Source organism: Ornithorhynchus anatinus, chromosome 10 (genome assembly GCF_004115215.2).
Source record: "Ornithorhynchus anatinus isolate Pmale09 chromosome 10, mOrnAna1.pri.v4, whole genome shotgun sequence".
In the NCBI taxonomy this organism is placed as follows: domain Eukaryota; kingdom Metazoa; phylum Chordata; class Mammalia; order Monotremata; family Ornithorhynchidae; genus Ornithorhynchus; species Ornithorhynchus anatinus.
Genome location: NC_041737.1, coordinates 46,146,933 through 46,171,587, shown reverse-complemented (window position 1 = coordinate 46,171,587; position 24,655 = coordinate 46,146,933). Strand labels below are relative to the sequence as shown.

Sequence of the window (24,655 nt, the reverse complement as noted above, 5' to 3'; positions counted from 1 at the left end):
TGACCCACCACTGCCAACGTTGGCCCTAGGGTGTCCCTGGTGGGAGGGGGTGGCCAGACCCAGGGAGGAGGACCTTGTTTCTCCACTCTCCGGCACCCTCTTTCCCGGGGTCTTCTCTCCCTTGCATGAATGACAGACGGGGGCTGCAGGTAGCACGGTACTACTTTATTGGGCCTTGCAAGCTTTAACATGGGCCGGGGGAACAGATCAGAAAAAGAACATAATCACAACTGTCAACGAGCGGGGGCAGCAAGTGTCGGGATACCAGACAGCAGCTGGGCTGGGTATCTGGTTCCCCACCTGGCCCCCAACCGTGACAAAGTCTTTTGCTTCCTCTGGTTTGGGGGCGGGAGGGGGGAGGGGGAGGAGTAAGATGATTTGGAAACAATTAAAAAAGGGGGTCAGGAGGGATTGGGGAGAGCAGTGCCCGGCCTTCCCTTCCCACCCCCGGGTGGCAGAGCGCCCACCCCCAGGGCACTCCGCCAGGGTCCCGGGGTTCCGCCTTACGAGACAATTCCATACACTGAAGCAAAGCTGGACCCGATCTGGCCCACCCCCGGCAACTCTCCAGTTGCCCCCGTCGCCCCGCCCGGGAAGAGAGAGAAGTTAGTGTGAGCGGAGCCGACTGGGGGCGAGGCGGGTCTCGCCTCCCTCCTAGCGGCTGTAGCCAAACTCGTCCGCGTCGTCTGCACGGAAGTCCCCGTAGCGCCACAGGTTCAGCTGAAACGAGAATGTGGATGTCCAGGCCCCGGAACCCTCCTCTGCTCCCCCGCCGGGGTCCGCTCTCCCCATCCCAGCACACCCCTCTCCCACCTCTGAGCCCACCCACTGGCCACTCACCCTGGCGCTCTTGGCTGACTCCTGTGCGTTCAGGTATTCTGTGATCTGGGGGGAAAGAGGAGGCAGAGAAGGGAACCACATCAAGGAGGGTTGGGTGAGCCCACGTCGTGGGGGTGGGGGTAGAGCTCCCTGGCCTAGCTTGGGGGAGCAGAAGATTCCAAGGATGCCAGGACCTTCGGCAGTGGCAAGGGTGTGGTCAACCAAGCGGGGCCCCTGCTGAACCAAGATGTCAAGGCCAGACTCGGCCTTGGGCAGGGAAGTCTCTCAGACTGGGGCACGGGCAGTAAAGAAAGAGCGGAACCTTCAGCCCGTAGGAAATACCGACTGCCACAACCCACACTGCCAACCCATGGGAGCTGAGTGGACGGAAGGGGCAGCAGGTGGGGAAAGCAGGTTTGTGGGAAAGCTGTTCTCTCTTGGCTAATCTGGAGTCCCTGGGTCGCGCCAAGAAGGAGAGAGGGCAGAGGGGGCTGGTTGGTGGTTTCGGGGAGGAGTAGCTCCAGCTCCACAGTCCAGTGATGGAGGTAAACCTGAGCCAGTGCAGGCTGCCCATTTCCCTGCCAAGGCTCGGGCAGCTGCAGGTACTGCAGGGGTAGGGGATTGACTGGAGGAGACTCTTCTCCATCCAGCTGGCTGCGACCCTCAACGCGGCTGTGGTGAGACGGCACGGTTGTGGGACGTACGGGTCTGGGGGCTCCCTTACTCGTCAAAACCCTCCAGCGCCTGGCTAAGGCAAAGGAATTGCCTTCTTCTAGTTTGCATCTCGATTTTCAGCCAAACCCGCAGCCAATTAATTTGGGAAGTAATTAGCTTTTGTTTGTCACTGTTTAGGTTCTCTCTCCCTGCCAGGAGCAGCAGAATGGAACCCCCTGGAACCCCCCCTACCAACGGTTGCCTTAATTCCTTCCTTCCCTTGTGTTGGGACTGCGGGCCTCAGTTTTTCCACCTCTGAAAGAGGTGGAGCAGGGTGTGGGATGTCGGGGCCCGACTCGGCAACGTACCACTTTCTGGAACTGTTTCTCCTTGCGCACCTCCACCATGACCAGTCCTTCTTTGACCAGCCCGAGCCCCACGTCCCCCTTGGAGTCAGCAAACTGCAGGGTGACGTGAGGACAGCCGGGGGCCTGGTGTTCCACATTGAGCAGGCACTGGGTATTCTGGATGTCCCGGACGACGCTGTCCACTGCATCGGTGCGGGCATCCTCCTGGCGGGGGTTGTGTGTGGAGGGGGGAAGACCCACAATCCGGTCAGATGGGTCCAAACTCTCCCACCAAGAGCACCCACCCCCGACGCACCTCTCTCCTGCCCAGTGCCAACCTCCACCCACCATCCCCGCCAAGGCAGCGAGCCCCGGAGGTGGGCCGGGCAGTGCAAGCTGCTGTGGGGAGTGGGCTTTGGACTTACATCTTGAGGCACCTGAATAAAGGCAAAGGCGTACTCTGTGGCTTGGGCAGGCAGAATCCGGGTGCTGAAGGCTGGAGGCAGCGTGCCCAGGCGGGTGGACGGCAGAATCTCTCTCTGGGGAGGAGGAGCCGGGAGAGGTTGTGGGCCCAGCCCCTCGCCCTTCTCACACCCCATCCCATCTCCTGCCTCCCTTCATCCCTAGCTGGAGGCAAGTAGCAGTGACTCAGCACTAGCTAGCGGGATGCCCAGTAGCTCATCCTAGCAGTAACTGGGCACTAATCACTGTTTCCTCTGCCTTTCAATTCCCTTCCCTTCAGGAGGCAGGCTCCCCTGCTATCCTCCCGCAGCTGGCTGTCTGAGGGAAAGAAAAAGGGGTGGGTGCAGGGAGCTAAAACACCTGGGCCCCCTGGCCCTGCTGCTGGTTTCCTGGAGAGATGGAGAGAGGGAAGAGTGCTGCCAAAAGGCATGAGGCTATGGAAGCAGCATGGCCTAGCGGGATGAGCACGGGCCTGGGTTTCAGAGGACCTAGGTTCTAAGTTGGCTCCCCCACCTGTCTGCTGTATGACCTCAGGCAAGTCACTCCCTTCTCTGGGCCTCAGTTTCCTCATCTGTGAAAGGGGAGTAAGACTGTGAACCCAATAGGGGACAGGGATGGTGTTCAACCTGATTATCTTATATTGACCCCAGTGCATAATTCAGTGACTGGCACAAAGTAATAAATACCATTTTTTAAAAAAAACACATTCATAAACCTTAGAATTCATGCCATCATGTGGCCCAGTTCTGGCCCAGTAATGGGTTGGTTCAGGGTTGCAGGTTCTGAAAACCTGTTCTGCTCCCAAAGCCCAGTGTGCCTCTGCCCGGCTCAGCAGCCCCAAAGCCCAGGAGAAGCAGGGCAGCCCCAAACTCTGGGGGCCCCTGCTTCCCACACTGGATGTCTCTCGGCGTGAGTTCTCAGGGCTGCTGAGTGAGGGGATGCAGAAGGCAGGGCTCCCTTCTCCCTCAGAAGCCGGGCTCCACTTGGGGGGTATCTATGGCCCTAGAAAATCAGGTGTCCAAGCACTCCTACACTTCCACTGCCTAGCTCCCTTCCCCCGCATCCCCAGCACTCACGTTGCCATAGTCGATGTAGAAGACATGCACTCTGCCTGAAGACTCCACTTTCTCTACACGGGCTCTGTACCTGAAAAGACAGCATGGGGGCAGAGAGGGTCAGGTGGGGTCCTGAGGAGTCAGGACCAGGGGAGAGGTTGCCTCTCCCCTCACCAGGCCGTTCTCGGGCCCCTGGAACCTTCTCGGAGAAGAGGGCTCGGCCTCGGCCCCTGGGAGAGCCCAGCCGCCCCGCTCCTGGAATCACAGCGACCTGACACGCACAGGGAGCAGATTAATGTGTCCTGGGGGCATAAAGCAACAAGACTAATGACTAGATTGATGTCTGCTGTTTAAACCCAGTGCACTGAACAGCGGCTGTAATTAGCCAGCAGATCTGTTTAGGAGGCTGCAGTGGGAAACACATCCAAGTCCCTGGGGGCCCGGTGCAAGGCGGGCAGGGAGGCTCACAGGGTGTGGGCCGGGTCCCTGGACCAGCCCACCGAGTGCCCTGGGAGCCGGTGGGGGCCCCGGGCCTGCCTGGGGCATCCTCAGACCAGCCGCTGCTGACCCATCGGGGCGACGGCCTGAGCTGTTTGGTTCTGGGTCAAGGAGGCTCCTGGATGCCGTGTGCATCTGGGATAGCAGCCTAGCCCACTCCTGTCTACAGCCCACTAATCAATCAAACAATCAACCACTGAGTGCTTACTCTGTGTAGAGCACTGGACTAAGAGTCAGTACAACAGAGTCAATAGATGTGATTCCTGCCCTCAAAAGGAACTACAATTTCACAGCAAAGGAAATGAGAACTTGATGAAAAGGAGATTGCTCAAGGCAGACAAGAATCACGCCACAGCGCCCATGGCTTCAGAGAGCCGGAAGTCAGGCAGAGGCTCCATGGGCTCGGGCTGGTCCCTGGGCACTCTCTCTCTCTCTTCGTCCACCCCCAGGTCCAAGGGCCTTACCATTCTCCATCCACAAACTTGGCAATACAGAAGTCTCCCCGGCGGGGAGCGTAGGATCCCTCTACAGGCGGGTGGCTGGTGATGTCGTTGCGCATACCCTCCATCAGCTTCTCCAACTGCGTGCCTGCCATGACAGAGAGAGATGCCCACTTACACCCTCCGTCCCTGGCTGGCAGCCAACTCCTTGGTCATGAGGAGCCACAAAGGAAAGGTCCGGGAGCCAGCGGGACACTGTGTGCTTTTTTCACCCCCTCTCCGGCGAGGCCTGGGTCAGAGGGAAGGGCAGTGTCTTCCTTCACTGCCCACCCCTGGCGCAGTAGCCCAAACTGCCCCTGCCAGAATCATTAACCCCTCTCTGCCTGGGCCTGGGAGCAAGTGAGCTCAGTGTTACTAGGGACTAGCTGCCCCCTGCCCCCGCAGATAGTGGTGTTGTCTACAGTGATGGGAAAGACAAGGGGAGGACAGGGTTTTGGTGGGAAGATGAGTTTGGTTCATCTTCAGTACCGACCAGCGGTGCCTAAACCTCCTTTGGCATGTGGCCCTTCCAGGCCCCCTGACCCCTCATGGTGCTTCCAGTCTGCTGTCTCTGCAAACTCTTACCTCCATCTCTCTCCCAGGCTTGGGGACAGAGACCCCACTCTACCCTGCCAGTTTCCTCCTTGGTCCCTAGGCCCCAGGATACACTTGCCCCGATAACTGCAACTGAGCCTCGTTAGGGAGTATCTCACGCTCTACCCTTCACCCAACTCCCCTAAGTGGTCTGCTCCTTTTCCATCTGGTCTGACTCAGCTTCAGCCTCTTGATTTCTCCCTCCTCCTCGCTCTCCCTCTCTTTCCTCCCTCCCTCTCGGGACAACCTGCCCAGATCCCAGCTCTCCTGGAGAGACCCTTACTGCCCATCTCCTTGTCACTCTGAGAGGGCACCTTTCCTCTTCCTGGTGAGAGGTGGAAGGAAGGTGGAGGTGGGGCGGGGAGGGGAGAAGAGTGCATCTGTGTGTGCGCACGCTCTCTCCCCCTTCCCAGTCCAACTTTCCAGTTGTTCTAGTACCTGCTTCTACCAGGCCCGGGCTCGGGGGCTGCCTCTCTCCTCGTTTCTGGCAGTTTGGATATGAGGCTGTGACAGCCTGTGATGTCCCCTCCAGCTCCTCCTTGAGTCCCACAGACCCTCTGTGGGGCTGGGGCTCCCAGGTCAGCGTGGTACAGTGGAAAAAGCGAGGGCTTGGGAGTCAGAGTTCATGGGTTCAAATCCCGGCTCCGCCACTTGCCAGCTGTGTGACTTTGGGCAAGTCACTTAACTTCTCTGTGCCTCAGTTACCTCATCTGTAAAATGAGGATTGAGACTGTGAGCCCCACGTGGGACAACCTGATTCCCCTGTGTCTACCCTAGCGCTTAGAACAGTGCTCGGCACATAGTAAGCGCTTAACAAATACCAACATTATTATTATTAGGTCAGCCCATAGCCCATCAACTCTTTCCCTCAATGGTTTTCCCTTTCTTAGGCCCATCCCCTTTCTCTTTCTCCCTCCAGCGGGGCCATGTAGAAACACGAGCAAGCTCTCAGACTCTGCCTGCTGAGCTCCAGGCTCGGGGGGAGGATCCACCTTGGGCATCTGGGGGGAGCGGGGGCAGAGATATGGCTCCCTTAGGGCTCTGTGTCAAGAACTGCTCAGCTCGCCTCTCCTCTCTGCCTCACCCAACCTCCCCCCAGTCCCTAGTTGGAATGGCCTCCGGCCCAGGGCCGTGCAGGGCAGGTTTTCCTTCAAAATGACATTTTTCACAAAAAACAGCTGCTTGGGAAATAGCATTAGAGGGGAAGAGGCCTAGACAAGGGAAACAAGGCCCGTTAGCAAGCTGGGGCCTGGGGGCTGCGGAAGTTGAGGGGGAGGGAAGGATAGAGAAGGATGGAGGGAGAAAAGGTTGGCAGGCAGGCAAGGGTGGGAGGGGAGAAAAAGGAGGGGAAGGGGAAGAGTCCTTGGAAGCCCTCGACAGACCTACACTTTGCCCATCAGCCCTGAGGTTGGTCAGGAACGTTATCTGGGGGAAACAGGTTGGGGCTTGTGCATGTAGGAGTGGAGGGGGGGGTGCGGGTGGTCTCAGTTTCTTATCCCCTGCCATTTCTGCTGCCAGGCCCTTGTCCCCCCTTGGACCTCTCTGTTCCCCTCCTTGGGCCTGGGCCTGGTGATGGCAGGTGGGGAAGGACGGGGAGAGAGGGAAGAGGAGGGCTGGTTGCCTCGGCAGGAGCCCCGCTGCTGCCCCCTTCCCTTTGGATCACCCGTTTGTGTGTGGGGTGCACGGGTGGAGCTGCAGGGAATCAAGGCTGCCGGTGGGAATGACTTCCCCAGCGCTACCTGTTTCCATGGCAACTGGCCTGCTTCACTATGGGGAAAAGTTAACCTCCAGACACAGAAATGCTCAGTGCTGGCAGCTGAGGAACCACCTACCTCCTGGCCCAGTAGCCCCTACTACACCAGCCCTCGGCCCCACTGGGATGTCACCCGAGGACTGCGGGTCCTCGTATAGAGTCTAGGGAGGCCGCTCTATCCTCCCCACCCCCGACTGGACTCTGCCCTAAGCGGCCTCACATGGGGCTTTCAGGAGCGGTTTACCCCAAGGTTGGGGGTGGGGAGGCAGGGGGCATCGATCACTCCCACTTCCTAAGTGATGCCAGCGAGGATGGTGGGTTAGATTAGGGGACCTGGCCCACTCACCGGTCTCCACGTCCTGGACATAGAAGTGCAGGTCGTCGGTGATCTCCGTGACAAACACCGGCTTGTAGCTGGCCGAGCGCTCCTTCTCCTCCAGCACGGGGACGACCTCTTCCACGGGTTTCTCCTCGTAGTGGGACCAAACCTGAGGACACGGACACAATGGAGGCAGACCGTGAGGCGGGTGAACGCGACAGGGGAACAGGGGAGCCCGTTGAGGCCATAAGCAGGGCTGCCAGCCCAGGGGGCCAGTGCCCAATGATAGTGAGGTGGGTAGAAGAGCTGGGAGCATGGAAGGGTGGCATCCGGGAGAATGGGTCAGGGGCTGTGGAGGGAGGAACTCAGTATGGTGATGATGGAAATGGAAAGGGCATTCTCTGGGTAAGCTACCAGCCAAGCAGCCTAGCATCGAGGAAGGCGTTGGGGGAGAGGAGAGACCCATAAGTCTCCATTCAGCTTACACCACCCACCGAGGCCCCCTCAAAAGCCCTGTTCCTCCACCGCTGAAGAGGAGAGGCTCAACTGGGGTTTGCTGGTTGTCCTGCTCCTCGCCCACCCCGCCTCTCCCCCCTCTTCTCCTTACACCACACACACTGGGCTGTCAGGGGCCTGGCAGCTCAGAAGCTGATTCAACGTGACAGCGTGTCAAGTCCAATCCGACGGCAGGGAGAGTGCCTGAGTGGTGAGGCCTGTCAGCAGAGCTGGGCAGAGAGGTGGACTCTGGCCCAGCAGCAGAGAAGCAGGAGAGACAGGGGCCCAGGTGCTCAGGATGACCATCCCATGCCCCACTCCAGCGCCTGCCCGGGGAGCCCAGTGAGGGAGGGATGCTGGTGTGGAGCAGACCTCCAGGGTCCCGGGGCAACCAGATGCCCTTCCTCCTCACAGCCCTCCTCTGCTCTCATCGCTGGGGCTGGGTGCCAGGGGGCAGCTCCTCGGGGGTGGGGGGAGAGAACGTGTGCCGGGCACACTGGCCCTATCCCCCACCCTGACCAGACTTGGATTTTCTGGGTCAGGTCTCTGGTATCCCATTTCTTCCCACTGCCATTGCCAAGATCTCTGGGGTGACTGCTAATTTGGTATCATCACGGATCGATCCAGCTGTCCACTGTCTCAGCCGGATCGTTAGTGCCAGATTAAGTGAGCCGGTCTGTCCCCATGTGCCTCCTGTGGCCCCCCGAGCTAAAGCCACCTGTCTGATGCCCTTCTCACGGGTGGCTCCCTCTGCTGCCGCTCACTAACCCATCTGGGTTTGTTTCGGTCACTAGCCTGACCTCTCCCCTCTCCTGCAACCTTGGCTGCTCCTCGGGTTCCCCGGCCAACATCTCCTTCCCCACAATCCCCCAGCCCCCCGGATTGCGGTGGCAGTGCCAAGTGGGAGAGAGAGCTGACTCCAGTCCCGTCCCCTCTCCTCCCCACCACCTGTACCCCAGGCACCCACGGCAGGCGGTGATGCGTGGAGGCTGTGGGGGAGAATGGCAGAGGATCCAGGAGCTGTGAGGATACATCCCAAATGCACTGACTAGGAACAGGAGCTACTGACAACTCCTGAGGAACTACCTCGGGTGACAGCACCAGGTTCCTTACACCCAGAGACAAGCCGCCACCACTGCCATTCTGCTCCCTGTACTTGAGGGCCGTGGGGTGGGCTGGGGAGATGGTGTGAGGGAGGGGAGAGAGGAAGGGCAGCAGGGATGGGGGTTAGCTAGCCTTTCCTGGGGCCAGCCTGGCCTAGGGCTGAAAAGTAGCTAAAGAATCCACCCCTCCCCACCCAACCTATCCGGACAGGCTGGGCCAGCTGCCTAGGCTGCTGTACTGCCACTGGGACCAGGGCTGGCTCTCCCAGGCTCCCTCCCTGCCAGGTTGGGAGGTGGCTCAGGGGAGGCCGGTGGTGGTTGGCAGGGCCAGAGAAAGCTCAGTAACGGGGTGGGTGAGTTGTGGGGGTGGGGAATGGCCGGGCTGGGGATGGTGGGAGGCGCTCTGAGAGGCTGGCCAGCAAAGGGGACGGTCTCCGGAACCGACTGATCGATCCTCTCAGGACTGGAGTTATCAGGGAGGATGGTATCTGACCTGGTTATCTTGTATCTGCACCAATTCTCAGAACAATGCTCGGCACATAGCAAGGGCTTAAAGGCCACAGTTATTGGGGAGAAGTCCGGATCCTGCCACCTGCCAAGCCCCAGCACCTGGACTCCCTGGAAACTAGCCATCCAGCCGGGGCTTGTCAGCCCTGGGCCCTGCCTTCCCTGGACCTGCCCTTCTTAGTTTAGCCCTCCTCTCTGAGGCCCAGCCAGCCAATCCCCAAAGGCAAGCTGAAGAGGAGCTGGGCCGGCCCCAAGATGGAGGGATCAGTCTTTTCCTTCTCCTAGAAGACAGCGGAGGGACAGATGGCCAAAATGAGCCTTCCGCCCCGGCCCTTCCCCACAGCTACCGTGGCCCACTGTGCCGCCGGCTTCATCGGCTGCTTCCCCCACCCTGGGTACGGCATGGCACCGGGAGGATATGTACGTTGACAAGACATCTGCTAATGCCACTTCCCCACTGCTATCCCAGGCTCCCCTGCTGAATCCGCTCAGATCAGCCACAAGAAGCGCCATCACCTGGAATCCCTGGGGCTGACACTCCCGCTCGCAGTCACGCCCTGGGGCGGACTGACACCCAGGAAGCCCATGGAGGGCGGAGGAGGGTGGCGTCCCCATTTTCGTCCCCAAGGCAAGAGTGGCTGCAGGGAGAAGCTTGAGCAGGGAGCGATCTGAGCGGGGAGGCTCTGCGGGAGATCCTGGTGGCTTTTGGCCTCTCGGCCTGTCCACCCGGGCCTGCTCTTGAACCGGATACCTGTAGCAGCAGCAGCTGCCACCAGGAGTCACGGCCTCAGCTCCTGGGCTGTGCTCCAGCCTGCTTCTGGAATGGCTCAATGGGAAGTTTCCAGGTTTCCTAAAGCCAGGATCTCTCTATTCTAGCTAGGACTCCACAACTTCTCCAAAACCCACCCCTTCTTCTCCATCCCAACTGCCTCTGTGTTGGGCCTAGCACCGGTCATATCCCCTCTCTCCCATCTCCAATCCATACTTTACTCTGCTGCCAGCATCATTTCCTGAAAACATCATTATTCTGAGCTCCTCCTGCCCACTCCTCAAAAACCTCCAGTGGTGGCCCATTCCTTTCTCTCTGCACCAAGTAGAAATTCCTGACCACAGTCTTTAAAGGCACTCAGTGAGCTCTCTCTTCCTCCTAACTATGCTTGCTCTCTTTTTCAACAATCCAGCTTCCAAGTTTTGCTCCTTTCAAGCCCACCTACTCACTGTGCCTCATTCTAGTCATTCTGGAGTAGTGTGGCCTGATGGAAAGAGCACAATCCTGAGAGTCAAAGAACCTGCTTTCTAGTCCCGGCTGTGCTACCTGTCTAGGAAAGAGCAGAGTCCTGGGAGTCAAAGAACCTGCGCTCTAATCCCGGCTGTGCTGCTTGTCTACTGTGAGACCATGGGCAAGTTGCTTCAGTTCCCTCTTCTGCAAAATGGGATTTCAATATGTAGACTGAGCGAGCCATGGGCCACAGAGCAGTAATTGGTGAGGGGTGTCATACAGCTCCCAGCCTCACTAGACAGACTGGGGTTGGGGACCGGGGGGGAGCTGGAGAGAGATGGGGGAGGGAGAGATAGAGCGCAAGAGAAGGAGGAGGAGAGATGGAGAGATGCTGATTTTTTAATTGGGCTGAAGTAAAAACATGCAGCCCGTGGAACTAATTAATCATTGGTAATTACTCCTTAGCTTTATCACAGGGCACCAGCAAACAGCGACTTGAGCCAAATCTGAGGGATTTACATTATTTACAGTAAATCACCACTCAAGTCTCCATCTCCCTGACCTCTTCCAGCCCTACTTTCCAGGGTCAGGGAGTGACTCTCATCTTCTCCCAGGCCCTCCCAGCTCGGAGGAGAGGAGGCCCTAGCAGTCTGGTGTGGGCTCGGCAGTGTGTATTTTTTCAATGGCTGGCCTAGTTGGGTGAGGAAGTATCCTTGCCGTCTGTCCTGGGGGCCCATTCCAGCCTAGAAAGACAGAGGAGAGCGGAGACAAGGGCCACCCACCCAGTTTCCTCCTTGCCTGTCACCCAGTGCCCCTCACCTTCTCCTTCTTCTTTTTGGCGGCTTCCTCGGCAGCTAGCAGTGGCTTGTAGTAGCAGCTGCGCTCGGCAGTGAAGTGGATCTTGGACAGCGCGTGCTCCACCAGGGCGACGGATAGGTTGGCCCCGTCGATGTGCAGCCAGCCGATGAAGTTCCCGGCCTTATCCATGCCCTCCACCTCCACCTCCACCTAGGCCGACAGAAGACAAGTGGCGTGAGTCAAGGGCGGCCCTGGGCAGAGGTCCCCGGCCTCCAGCTCAGGCAGCTGACATCCTAGTGGGTTCCCTGGCGTTCATGTTGCCCAGACTGGAGCCTCCGCATTGGCTGATGCCCCATCAGGGACATAGTCAGGGGGCAGCAGGCATGGTCTGCTAGTGCCATTGGGGCAGGCAGGTGCTCACAAAACAGCCTGGGCCCCCCGAGATGTGCAATTCTGCCCTGTCTGACCCTCCCATTGAGAGAGCCTATCTGACTGGTCCTCGGTCTCTGGGAGGCCCAATGGAAGAAGGTGAGCCACCGGCCTGCCTGGCTGCTCTGTATGGAATAGTGTTTTAGTCCGAGCTGTTGGTCAGCGGTGGGGAAGAGTGAGCGAGCTCTGCCCAGGACATCTGGCTTTGACCGCAGCTCCCAAAGACAACCTGGCCCAGAGAAGCTCTGGACGCAAGGCTACTCCTACGGTTTGGGCTCCTTCGGGGAGCTAGGTCACTAGGTCCCAGGAGAGCGAGAGCAGCAGGGCACCTCTTTGCCCTTTGCCAGGGCCCTCTCCCAGTTCTGTGCTGGGCAGAGGGTGGGTGGTGGCTGGGGCAGGTAGGGTCCCAGGGAGCTGGGCTGGTGGAGAGGAGCAGTGGTCCACCTCGCAGAGCTGAGTGAACGAGGGAGGAGCCTGGGAAACTGCCAGGGAGCCACCACTCGCTGGCCCCTCTCCTTTTGGCTGGTAGACCCCCGCCAAGACCTTGTGGATCAAGCTCGATTAAGCAATATAATGACAGTCTAAATACCTGGGAACTTGTCTGAGGCTGGGATGGAGCTGGCAGGGGCACAAGGAAACTGTGGGATAGAGCTCTTGGGGACTACCTGCTCTGTGAAGGGAGATGAGAACAGGCAAGAACAAGCCACAATAATCCCAGTTCCATACCAGCTCCCACCCCTGAACCAGGTCAGCCCAAGCTAGCCTAGCCCAAACAGCCCCTTCACCCCACCTTTATCTAACCACTAGCTCCCACAGCCCAGATGAAGCCTTCCACCCTTGACTGGCAGGGAGGTGATTAGGACTCACGCCTGCTCGGTGGTCTGGTGCCAGCCGTTTTGCCAGGTCAGTACTCAAGGTGGCGTCTGGGCAGACACCCTTCTAATGGCCCCAGACACCCTGGGATGGAGAATGAGTAGGGCCTGCCCCTTTGCTCGGCCCACAAGCAGCACCCCAGCCTCCCAGCCTAAAGCTGAAAGCGTATCAAGAGCTGGCAGTGGGTCTGGGCTTTTAAATATGCACCTCCTCCCTCCCACTTTCTGGAAGGTACCTCACCAGCAGGTTGGTGGGGAAGGAGGTGGTGCCAAGGGGGAGGAACACTATATGGAGAGCAGGCATGCCAACAGAAACAGGTACCCACCTGCTGCCATAAGCAACTAGAGTTCAACAGTCACGTTCGGCGGTGCAAATGTGGAAGCTGGCCCCTACGCCACCACCCCAGACACTGGATCACGAGGCCTGAATCCTTGATATGGGCAGGAAGGGCGTGAGCATGAAAGCCTCCCCACTTCACCTAGCTGGGTAGAATCGTCATCGCTGTGGTCCCAGACTCTCCACTTTCTCCACCGTTTCCAAGTGGGAGGCCCCTGGAAGTGGGCACAGACCCGAGGCCTTCGCCACCACAGGGTTGACTCCCTGCTCAGGCCAAGTCCCACTGGGGTTGGTGCCCAGGCGGATGGTAGAGCCCACCTGGAAGGGGGAATCTGGGGCTGGGGATCCCGCTCCTTCCCGGGATCAACACAAGCTAACTCGTGCCTGGCAAGTCTCCAGGCCCAGCTGGCCACGCAGGAACACATTTCTGGCCCCCGGCACTGCGCAGCTGCTGCATCCATCTCTCTTGCAGAGGGAGATAAAGCCTGTCGCCCATGGGCCTCTGTGTCCCTTTTCTTACTGCCACCGCTGCGGACACTTCTCCAACAAACAAGAGCACCCGAGGTAAGATCTGGCTATGGCACCCACTCTGCTAAGAAGCAGCGTGACCTAGTGGACAAAGTGTGAGCCTGAGAGTCAGAAGGATCTGTGTTCTAAGCCCAGCACCACCGCTTGTCTCCTGTGTGACCTTGGGCAATCACAACTTCTCTGGGTCTCAGATACCTCACCTGTAAAATGGGGATTAAGACTGTGAGCCCTCGGGGACAGGGACTGGATCCAACACATTTACCATGTATCTACCCCAGCTCTTAGTACAGTGCCTGGAACATAGTAAGTGCTTAAATACCACTATTATTATTATATTATTATTATTATTATTTTTAAGAAGCCAGCAGACAGCACACACCTGACACCGGTACTAGAGGCTTAGGGTTAGCCACCCCCAGCCGGGGAACAAAGGGGAAAAAATGGCTCTTGGGTCAGCAGGAGCATCACCCAGGTGTTCCACCTATCTCTCTTCTCTGGCTTCAAGGACAGATCCCATCTCCAGAGACCTCAAAGAGCCTGACCCGCTCTCTCCCTGCTGTGGGGGTCTCTCCCACTGCGGAGTCTGGGACTGCCTCTACACTGGGGTTGGCCGGGGGGGAGGGGGCGCTGATCCCAGAACCCGGTTCCCAGTGCCGTCCGCACGGAGGTGGCAGCCCGGGGGCTCCCAGCTCCGCAGTAGGACACGTCCTCCTGCTTGCTCCCAGGCACGTTAATTTGCCGCTAATGAAATTGTTCTGGCTTATTTACCAAATTAATACAAACGGCACAGGCTGTTAATTTGGGTTTCTCCTAATTAGTGGGGAAGAGCTCCCCACACCCAGCCAGCAGGCTGACAACACAATGGACCCACTGCTCTGGCCACCCCTTCTTTCCTGGGCAAGTAACAGTCACAGAGGCAAGGGGTCTGGGGTAGGGGGCTGAGGGAGAATTCTCCACTGAGGGCAGAGGCCCAGCAGACCCCCTGTCCCATCAGGGGCCTCCTCCCTAGCCCTGAGGTTCCATCCCACAGGTCTCCTTACCCCATGAGTCCCGCTCTCCAGCAGGGAGCCCTGGCTCTGGGAAAGGTTCACACAGCTCACTGAGGCCTGCTGGGGCCACGGGCCTCCAGGCAGACCGACTCCTCCTCCGGCCCCAAAACCAAGGCCTGGCACTTGAAGGGCCTGGTCTGGGTCAGACTGTGGGGTCGGTGATGGAGCCCAAGAGAGCTCATACAGGTAGAAGAAAGAGGGACACACATGCATGCACATTTGCCTCCTTCCTCCCCTGGCATTGGTCAGCAGGTCACCTCCTGCTCATGCAGCAGGGGCAGCAATGCCACTGTGCAAAACGTCTCGGGAGGTTTGGGAAATCTCTGGAGCCTCGCTTGGTCAGCCCAAGCCTGGCGATGACCGGAAATCCCTTAGCTGTGGAGGGGCCCGGATGTCCCCCGGGTGAACCGGTGAGGTCAAGGATGTAGGGTATGGTAGGGGATAATGGCAGAGGATCCAGCAAGAGAGTAGCCAATAGCAATGGAAGGCTGGTTTGGGGGGAGAGGCTTTGAGTGGGGTATGTCGGAAGGGAGCTAGCCCAGGAATCTTAGACCCCCGCCCTTGTCCCTGACCATCCCTGGGGAGCAGGAAGACCTCCTTAGATAGGACTGAACATTGGGGAGACACTCAGAGGGCTCCAGACCTCTGGGTGCCACCCACCGAGCAGCTGAACAGGGGGCTGGGCTGGGGGGAGGGGAAGGGTGTGCCACCTGGGGAGCCGGCTTGAGCCCTGGGGCCTCTGCCAAAGCCCAACGGGAGAGCATGGCTGCTATCCGGCTCGCTCGGAACTCAGGTGGGGGAATTGGGGAGCCAGAGGTGGCTTGCGGTGAGCCGTGAACTGGGCGAGACACATTTTATTCCCAGAAGGGTGGCCCAGTGCAAGCAGTAGACCCCACCCCCGCATTTACATATGAGCACTAATTCAAGGCAACGGATACCACAGACCCTGCTGTGGGGAGGCGACTCCTGGGAACGTCTCCTGGGCCTCATTAGTGCCAGCCTGATCCCAGGGGAGGCTCCGGCTGAGGAGCCGCTGAGGGTGGCTGCGTCACCCGAGTCTTTCCCGTACCTTTGAGGGAGTCGGGGTACCTGCAATGGAGCCATGATTCCTTGCCCTCAGCCCCCTGGGCACCTGGGGCCTCCCTGCTGCCACTCGATCTCCGCGATGCAGCGGGCACGGACTGGCATAGTTTATGAGGGGAGGGCAGCGGTTCTGGGGAAACCCTATGGGGGAGTCGGGTGGGGTGGTGAAGGAAACCTGGAGCCCTCTGAGTCTCTCCCCAGTGTTCAGTCCTATCCAAGGAGGCGACGGAGCAGCAGCAGCAACAGCAGCAGCAGCGTCTGTCGGGAAATGCAAACCTGCTGACTCCAGGCCTTTGCGAGCGGTAACACAGTTTACAAACTGACGCAATCTGTTCCTTTGGTGCAGACAATAAGGAAGGCAGAATGTTCAGCTTCCTAGGAAAATCTGGGGCTGGAGGCCAGGAGCCAGGCTTGACCCCCTCCGCTTCCTGGCTGTCTGGTCCCCTGGGGCGGCTCCTTCACCAGCTGTTCTAAGGGACAGACCCAAGGACTCCGGCTCAGGCCTGTTCTTGGCCCTAAAGTGGCGAGCCCCCCTAGGAGCAGGTCCAGTGATCATAGACAGGACTTTTAGTCTGAGCTACACTGGCTGTGGAACTGCTCGCAGGCCTGGCTCTCTGCGGGATGGGACCAGAGTGAGTGAGAAAGAAAGAGATTGAGAGAAATAAAGAGAGTGTATGTATGTGTGTGTTGGGCTGGGGCTGGGGGGGAGAGGTGCGGGGCGGGATATAATAATAATGATGGTATTTGTTAAGTGCTTACTATGTGCCAAGCACTGTTCTAAGCACTGGGGTAGATATAAATAATCAGGTTGTCCCATTTGGGGCTCACAGTCCTAATCCCCATTTTACAGATGAGGTCGCTGAGGCACAGATAAGTGAAGTGACTTGCCCAAAGTCAAACAGCTGAGAAGTGGCGGAGCCGGGATTAGAACCCATGACCTCTGACTCCCAAGCCTGTGCTCTTTCCACTAAGCCACGCTGCCTCTATAATTATTATTATGGTATTTGTTAAGTACTTCTTATCTGCCAGTCACTGTGCTAAGCACTGGGGTATATACTTGCAAATCAGGTTGGACACAGTCCCTGTCGCATGTGAGGCTCACAGTCTCAATCCCCATTTTACAGATGAGGTCACTGAGGCACAAAGACTAAAGCAACTTGCCCAAGGTCACACAGCAGACAAGTGGCAGAGCCAAAATTAGAACCCATGACCTGATTCCCAGGCCCATGCTCTATCCACTGTGCCATGTTGCGGAGAGGGATGGTTCTCTGCTTCAGGGAGGTCAGTCCACACCCCAGGGAAAAGCAGCAGACTGAGTGCGCCAGGCAGACCCCAGGGTTTGGGCTCTCCCCACCTTGGAGGTGCCCGACATCCAGGGTGCCACCATGCATGCCCCAGACTCCGCAGGGCTTCCGAGGCATCTCTTCTCACAGGCCGCCCACCCTTGCCTCAGTCTTCTGAACCAGATTGGGCACAGAGAAATGGCGGGTGAGCCTGGGGAAGGGAAGCTGGGCCTGGATTGCGGGCCCGGCCCTGGTGTGCTCATACACGGAGCAAGAGGCAGGAAGAGTCAGCACCGACAGCAGCTCCAACCCAGCGGCGGGACATACACGACGCTTAAGGAGCCACGTCATGCCCGGCTTTGCAACTCTGCCCCTGTCTGTGTCCAACCTCGCTGCTCAGTAAAGGGAGGGCAGAGATCAAGGCTCCTCCTAGGCTGACGATCCTGAGCAGGGATGGGGAATTTGGCTCTGCCCACCAAGCTACTGCTCCCAATCAATCAATGGTCTTTACTGATCACTTACTGTGTGCAGAGCAGTGGAATAAGCGCTTTGTAGTCATGGTCCCTGTCCACTTCTCCCACTTCTCCCCGACATGGTGCTGAGGGCCTCCAACTAGCCCTCAGATGGACTCTATGGCACCCTTCATGTTTGGGAAGAACCAGGAATCAAATCCTGTAAGTCTTCACAGTCCCTGGGGGTGGAGGGGAGTGGGAGTGGAGAGGAATAGGGAGGGGATGGAAGGGGTTTGTCCCCGGGACGGGCCAGCAGCTTGGCAGCTAATTCTCCTCTCTGCCCATCCTGCTGACAGGACACAGGGACCCCATTTATCTCAATTATTTCCCTTCTCCCCAGTCAACCAAACGTCCCAAACCCAGCTCAGCTTAACAAGGTCCCCAGAGCCGCCAGGAGGCCCCTCGACCCCGCTCCTCCTGCCGGGCTGATCCCACTCTGCGTTTCTGAGGGGAGAAGCTGTCCCGGGTTCCCCCAAAGGGGTCACGGTGGTCTCATTAACCTGGTTCTGCCTTCCGCCCACTCTGCTGTCAGCAGAAACTGCCCCGCTCCCCTCCTCCCGCACTGGGGGTGCCTCAATGCAGGAAGCTTTGCTAGGATCAGAGGGCAGAGATGAAGATCCTCTGAGCTCCTGGGTGCTGAAGCAGCTTCTTAAAGGGGAAGACACAGAGGGAACAGTGCTAGAGAGAGGCCCACCCCAGTGTGAAAAGCAATGACCACCCCCAAGCCCACCTCACTCTACAACTCCCCCGGCAGTCCATCCCAGCTCTCTGACTGCCTGCCTGAAGATGGCAGGAGCAGGAGAGACCGCTCTGGTGACAGTGTTGACAGGCACGCCTCTCACCGCCCCCACCCCAGGGTGCAGTTGAGTGTGGGAGGGCCCTGGGCCAGATCTTTGGGAACCCCACGAGGGCATTTTATTCCTGAAAGCAGTTCCTACTGCCCCAAGCAGGCTCAGCATGCTATGCCTCTCTCCCATTCCACAGCCCAGGGCTGCTCTGCTATAGTCACAGATGGGGAGAACGAACATGAGAGCAGGAGGAGAGCTACAATGTGGGAGGACTTAACTGTTACCCCCCAGACTGTAAGCTCCCTCTAGACTATACGCTCGCTATGGGCAAGGAATGTGTTTGTTTACTGTTATACTCTCCCAAGCTCTTAGTACAGTGCTCTCACAGAGTAAGCACTCAATAAATACGATTGACTCTTAGGAAGGCTGGGGATGTTAAAGTGACCTATCTAAGCTTTAGAATGGCTGTCGAGGAAGGAGTCACCCCCATTACCTCTGACCTCCGAACAGTCCACTGCCAAGGTAGGAGGCCAAGCACCGAGCTGGGCAGACCACCCATCTGACCCAATAAATGGCTTTGGAATACGATCTGAGGTCTCGGAAGAGGCAGCATCTCCACCTGGCCCGCCAGCAGGAAGCTCCGAGTGTGCGGTCCCAGACCCTCTGGGCGGGACCCATCTGGTGGGAAACAGGGGTGCTCTGGCTGCCCTGGCCCTCTGGAAGAACTTCCAATCTCAGCAGGCATCCCAGCACAGCAGAGAGCTGCCTGAGGGCCTCGAGGAGAGGACAAGGAAGGAAGAGGCTGGGTCTCTTTATCCCCATAAGGATCCTACAGCCAGGAGACAAGTTGGGCTGAGTTTCGGCTGCTTCGACATGGTCAGATCAGGATCACAAGGCACCAGGAGGTCAGGCCTAAGGAAACCCACCAGGCCTCCTGTGGCCCTGGCTGAGCCATGAGCATCAGGGGACAATCTCTCAGTTGAGGAGAGCACTGATTACTATCAGCCATGATTCTCCTGAGCTCATCTGGGCAGTGATGCCAAGCTGAACACTCCAGTTAACGGCATCCTGGGCTCATTACCCTCCGGGATTCACCGCATCTATTCCCTGCCGCCGGCTCTGCCCAGCCCTATCCTGGGAACTCAGCACCACTACCCTTGTGGCCAGAGAGGGAGGAAGGGATGGGGTGAGACTGGAAGGAGGGGAGGGCTGCTCAATTCAAGGTCATGCCTGCTCTGGGATCCCAACAGAGGACAGGCAGCAACAGCTCCTCAGTGTGTGTGTGTGTGTGGTGGGGAGAACACCCCAAATCTGACCAGGTGAGCATAAGCCTCTTCTCAGACAGCTCAGGGCACAGCAAGACCTTCCCACCCCACCCCCAGATCTCCCCAAGGTCATCAATCCCTGCTTTGCATCACTGCCTCAAATGAGGGTCCCAGGAGGGGGAGGGACAAGGCAGAAATCTGACCTGAGGCTGCAGCCTCTCAACCCTAAAGCAGATGAGCTCTGGGAGAGGAAAACCCTTCCTCTCAACCCTCCAAAACTCCTTCAGGTGCCCAGAAGGGGCTGGAAGACATGGAAGTGATCGAATCCAAGGTGGGCAGGGAGGCCAAGCAATTGTCTGGGGAGTTTGGGCAAGGGTCAGAGAGGACGGAGAGGGTGGGAGGGGAAGAAGAGAGGGAAGGAAGGGATGCAGCCAGTGAGCAAGAAGTAAGAGCAGCCCCAATCCGGCACTTTAAAACAGGGCACCCAGGCGGAACACTCCCCGCTCCTCCTCTCCCTCCCTAAGCAGCTCCCTGCCCAGAATAAAACCTTCCTCCTTGTCTCAAACTGAAAACCAAGTTTATAATGGAAAAGCCCAGAGGATTTATTGCTGTGGAGACGAGGAAATTTAAAACTCATAACCATCCCGCAGGCCAATAGATCAGACAGATATCCATCCTATTAGAATAACTCCACACTGCAGATATTCATCTTATTAAACTAAATGGTTAAGAAAGCACCCCCCGGCCCCTCCTTGTCTGGGAGAGGCTGTTTACGCTTTTCTGCTCACCTTCTCGGGTCTGTATTCATCAGCCGGTTTTGTTTCCTCGGCTGAAATCGGGCTCAGAATTACAAACTGCTGAGCGGCAGCAGAAGTTTGACATTAAGCACTCCCGGGTGTAGGAGAACCAGGGAGAGGAGGGTAGGTCGCGAGTCAGGCAGCAGGGAAGCTGGGTTAATACTACTCTGGTGAGCGCAGAGGGGAGGGGCTGGGGGGGCAGCGTGGGCAGAGGGGGTGTGCAGAGGAGGGGCACAAGGGGGAATTTCAAATCTCTTAGTTTAGAAGACCAGGCGCTGGGAAATTATTAGATTTGCCCCCACCCTGCATCTTCTCCCTCAGCTCTGCATGGACCTGGCTGCTCTCCCTACCTGCCTGGCTCTGCTGCCCCTCTGGGACACCACCTCGGGACTCCCTGCCTCCTCCCTGAGCACATTGGGCCCACAGCAATAAGTAAGCTTCTCAAAGGGAGCGGGGAGATTCTCCCCACCTTTCCAGTCCCTCAGGCTCGCCAATTTCTCCCCGTGCCGTATGGCGGCCCAGCTCAGGGATGCTGGCAGGCTGCTTCCAGCCCGGGCTCAGTCCACTACACTGCTGCACTGGTGTGGCCTCAGCACAGGTCACTCCCTCTAACCCCAGGGAGATGGTTCGAGTGACCGTGGCCTTAATGGTGACCAGCAGGGCCAGGAAGGCCGGCAAGGGTGGTTCCGGCCCTCCAGGGGTCTGTCCTGTTCACTGTACTGTTTCTTGGCTTTATTTCTGTGATTGTCGTGAGGTGCCCGAGAGCAGGCAATAAGGCTCTGCCTGCATGGCTCCCAAATCTGGATAAGTGGGACTGGGGGGAGGGACTCAGGTCCCCCCTACCCAGGCTACATCCAAGACCCCAGCCCCGAGGTTGGAGGGGGCTCCCGGGGACAGAGGAGTCCCTCTAGGCACTGAGCAGCTACCTCAACTCTTCATCCCCAAAATGAACCCTGCAGCCCACTGCCCTCTGCAGCCCAACTTCTCCCTTGCTCCTAAGTAATCATCCTTCATCTCCCTCCTAAGTTGCCCTGCTACACTGCCACCTGCCCCTGGTTTCGGGCCCTCTCTGTGTCTCTCCCAGCTTACAAAAACTCTTCCTTTCCATCTCCCAAAGACATCCCGAAATCCTGCTCCATCCACAAGCCTCTAACAACCTGGTGTGCTTCCCAAATTTGTTTCTCCCTCCCTCACTGTGGGTAACGGGACTCATTCATCCCCTTCTGCGCTCTCCACCCTACGTCAGCTCTTACATCAGTGTCTGCTGTGCCCACATAAATATTTTACTTAATTCGCTTGATGTTTGCCCAATGTGTCAGTGGCTGGCAGAAGTCTGAATGTGCCAGTGTTCTTGATTTCAGACCCTCTGCTCCCCCTAAACAGGCCCAGCAGGTAGGGCACCTGGATACATCCTTCTGATGATAAATACACTGGATATGCTCATATGATGGCCTCTACCTCGATATCTGAGGGATGAAATAAATATTTTTTGTACCAAATGACTGTAAGGGGTGATAGCCCAGGGCATGCAGAAGGAGAAGGAAGAGCAGAAGGATGCGTATAATGGATGACATATGGTAGTGGGGCAGGGGAAAGGTTAATTCACTAAGTGCTTATTGTATGCAGCACTTGGGAGAGTGCAATATAAGTAAGAGATTCAGTGCCCTCTTGCCTTTGTCTTCATTCTCCCTCCTTTCCTCTTCTTTTTCTTCCCTCCCACCCCTTAGGCTTGACTCAGTTATTCAATAATGCCATATTAGTCTCACTCGAGTTTTAATGATACAAAAATCTTGTCGATTGGGTTGATGATGAATAAATGCGGGACCCAGAGCCCAGGTCCCTTATAGACCTGCTTCGGCGGCACCAGTCACAGGCCATTGACCTCCTGGTGCCTGCTGGACTGCCCCATTTGGGACCTGGAGCAAAGCGGGTTACTAGGTTGGCCTGTCAGTCCAGGGACAGGTAGGGGACAACTCCTGCTTGGCTCCCTGGGACTGATAAGCAGCACTCGGGGAGCAACCTGAGTAAAGCCCGCCTGTCATTCCACAGTGCGTTACTGACAGGAGTCTTCCAGGGCAGCGGTATACACGCACGGCCCCCTCGACAAAGCCCCCTGTCAGGGAGGCAGCTCAGACACAGTGTCCCTGAGAGACCGGATAAGGGCTCCTCTCCCTGATGGGGTGCAGGGCTCGAGCTGAGATGTGGACAAAGACCTAAGCCCTAGGAAGGGCAGCTTGTGCGATCCTTTGCAGGACCCAGGGGGCAGGCCCTGCCCTAGCTGCGGAGGAGCCGGGACTGGGCTGTCGGGTAGGCAGCCTGTCCGAATGGTCTCTTTCTGGCACTGAGGCGGAGCAGAGAGAGTGGACATCTGGCAGCTCAGCTCTGCCAGCTCCCGGACGAATCCCTCCTGCTCCTGCTGCCAGCAGCTCTAGGGGTATCAGCAGACAGGTATGGGGTCCTGGGTTGTTCGGTCCAAGTGGAGTCGAGGACAGCAGAAGGTCTGAAATGCCCAGAGGCTCAAGAGGACCACAATGCTGAGAGCTGCCTGAGAGGGAGCCCAAGGCAGGGAGGGTCCTGGAGAGACAGACTATGGCTTCCTTATTCACCTCAAAACCACCACCACCATCATAATCACCATTACCATCACCTTACTTTACCCTTGACACTTATGTTGATAAGAACAATCAATGGTACATTCACATATCTGTTTGGACCTCAGCTCTACTCCTGTCTGATTCTTGTTCTCTGTGTTGGAACACTTTCATGTCTGTCACCCTGGTTAGAATGGGAGCCCCGTGGGGAAGGTTCTCCTTGAATAGGGTCCTTACTGCCCTTAAGGTAGAGACGAGGCCCAGCCAAGGCAAAGATGCCAAGGCCAGAAGCGGATGAGGCTGCCACTACTCAAAGAGTCTCTTCACTGGTGTCCAAAATCTCCCAGCCCGAGAGCGGCTGGTGACCAGGGGATGTGGCGACGTAGCCGGAGGCGAGGGGAAGGGGCCTGGAGAAAAGGGTCAGAGATGACAGGCCCAGTGGGACCTGGACGGTTTCTGGGATGCTCTGTTTTCCTTCTTGGCTCTCCCATCAACCAGATGCAGGCCACCCTGTCGCCTCCCTGGAAAAGTGACCCCAGGCTGATGGGAAGGGAAATGTTCAGGAGGACTGGGTCATCATGGGTCATAGCAGATGGATAGATGGTAGTACGGACAGAGAAAATGATCTTGGCAGGGCACAGCCAGTAGACTTGCAGGCGGCATGACAAATGGGGAAGGGATTTAGGCTCCAAGGCCAGGAGAGAAATTGTGTACGGGTGGACTAAAAAGTTGTGTGGGTATGGGAGGCTTAATAGGGCTCGACTGAGAGACTGCTCAGACAGCAGATTCTCCCGGGCTCAGGGGGACACGGAGGACTCATTTGGGCTCTAGAGGGAGCGGGAGGGCTTCGTCTGCTTTCGGCTCGCATTGGCGACACCAGTCCCCTCCCTCCCCCCCCGCCCCCCCCGGTTGTGCTGCAGCAGCAGCAGGGGCACAGGAGTAGCGGCTGTGGTGTGAGAGCCAGCGAAGGGAAAGACTGAGCCTGCTGAGGGAAGTGGCAGGAGGGAAGGGAAACATGGCGCACAGAAACCTCCCCAGTTTCTCCTCACTTCATGCCCACCTGCACCACTTGGGCTCACTTCCCAACCACCAGGGAGCCAACTGGTTTAGCGGGGCGAAGATCACTGTCCGCTTAGGGGAGCTGTGACAAAGGCACTGGCCCTGGCAGAAGGATGCCTGCTCCATGCCAAGACATCATCGTTTTTTGGTCTCATTCACCCTGATGTCCCCACCCCCTCGACCCAACACACAACCATCCTCGCCCTCACTGTGCCCGGGCCCACGCTTCCCCTAGCTGCAGTCTCTAAAGAGGATTGGGGGAAGAGGGTGGGCAGGGGGCAAAGGGGTGGGAAAAACAATAAATCTCAGCAGCACCCTGAGCACAGCAACACTCCGCACATGCCCAGTATGCCCACGCCTCACAGTCCTGGGGAAACTGGACAGGCTGTGGTGGTGACAGGACTCTCCCTCCTGAGGCTGAATCCAGTATATTCCCTGTTCTGCCCATTCCCCTCCAACTGAACCTGTGAGAATACTCCACCCCCACCCAGGCTGAGGTGTGGATGTCTCTCTGACAGGCTCTGGGGAGACCCCAAAAGTGGGCTAGGCCCCATGCCCCAGCAGACCTGCTCTGCCCTCTTTTTCATGCTATTTGTTAAGTGCTTCCTATATGTCAACACTACTCTAAGTGCTAGGGTAGATACAAACTAATTAGGTTGGACACAGTCCCTGTTTCATTTGGGGCTCACAATCTAAGTAGGAGGAAGAACAGGAGAACTGAGGTACAGAGAAGTGAAGTGACTCGCACAAGGTCACACACAGCAAGGAACTGGCAGAGCAGGGATTAGAACCCAGGTCCTCTGACTCCTAGCCTGATACTCTTTCCACTAGGCTATGCTGCTTCTCTGCCTCTTGCTGGAGCTGACTGCCCCTGGGGGTTGGGGCCAAGCAGAGAGGGAGCACACAGTCAGTCAGCCCCCTCCAACCCCTGAGGCTTCAAATCCAGAGAAGAAGAGTGAC

At 57.7% G+C, this 24,655-nt stretch overlaps 1 protein-coding gene across 1 annotated transcript in view; it reads right to left on the bottom strand.

The window, feature by feature from the left end:
• Positions 1–144: 144 nt before the first annotated feature.
• Positions 145–24,655, bottom strand: part of SND1 (staphylococcal nuclease and tudor domain containing 1) — a 382,537-nt gene continuing 358,026 nt past the window's right edge. Inside the window, exons 17-24 of the mRNA XM_029072845.2 lie at positions 11,124–11,312; positions 7,008–7,149; positions 4,300–4,423; positions 3,359–3,428; positions 2,246–2,359; positions 1,842–2,045; positions 841–885; positions 145–720 (exon numbers count right to left, since the gene is read on the bottom strand). Of these exons, the coding sequence (XP_028928678.1) occupies positions 655–720; positions 841–885; positions 1,842–2,045; positions 2,246–2,359; positions 3,359–3,428; positions 4,300–4,423; positions 7,008–7,149; positions 11,124–11,312 (954 nt within the window). The 3' untranslated portion in view covers positions 145–654. The remainder of the gene's footprint in view (positions 721–840; positions 886–1,841; positions 2,046–2,245; positions 2,360–3,358; positions 3,429–4,299; positions 4,424–7,007; positions 7,150–11,123; positions 11,313–24,655) is intronic.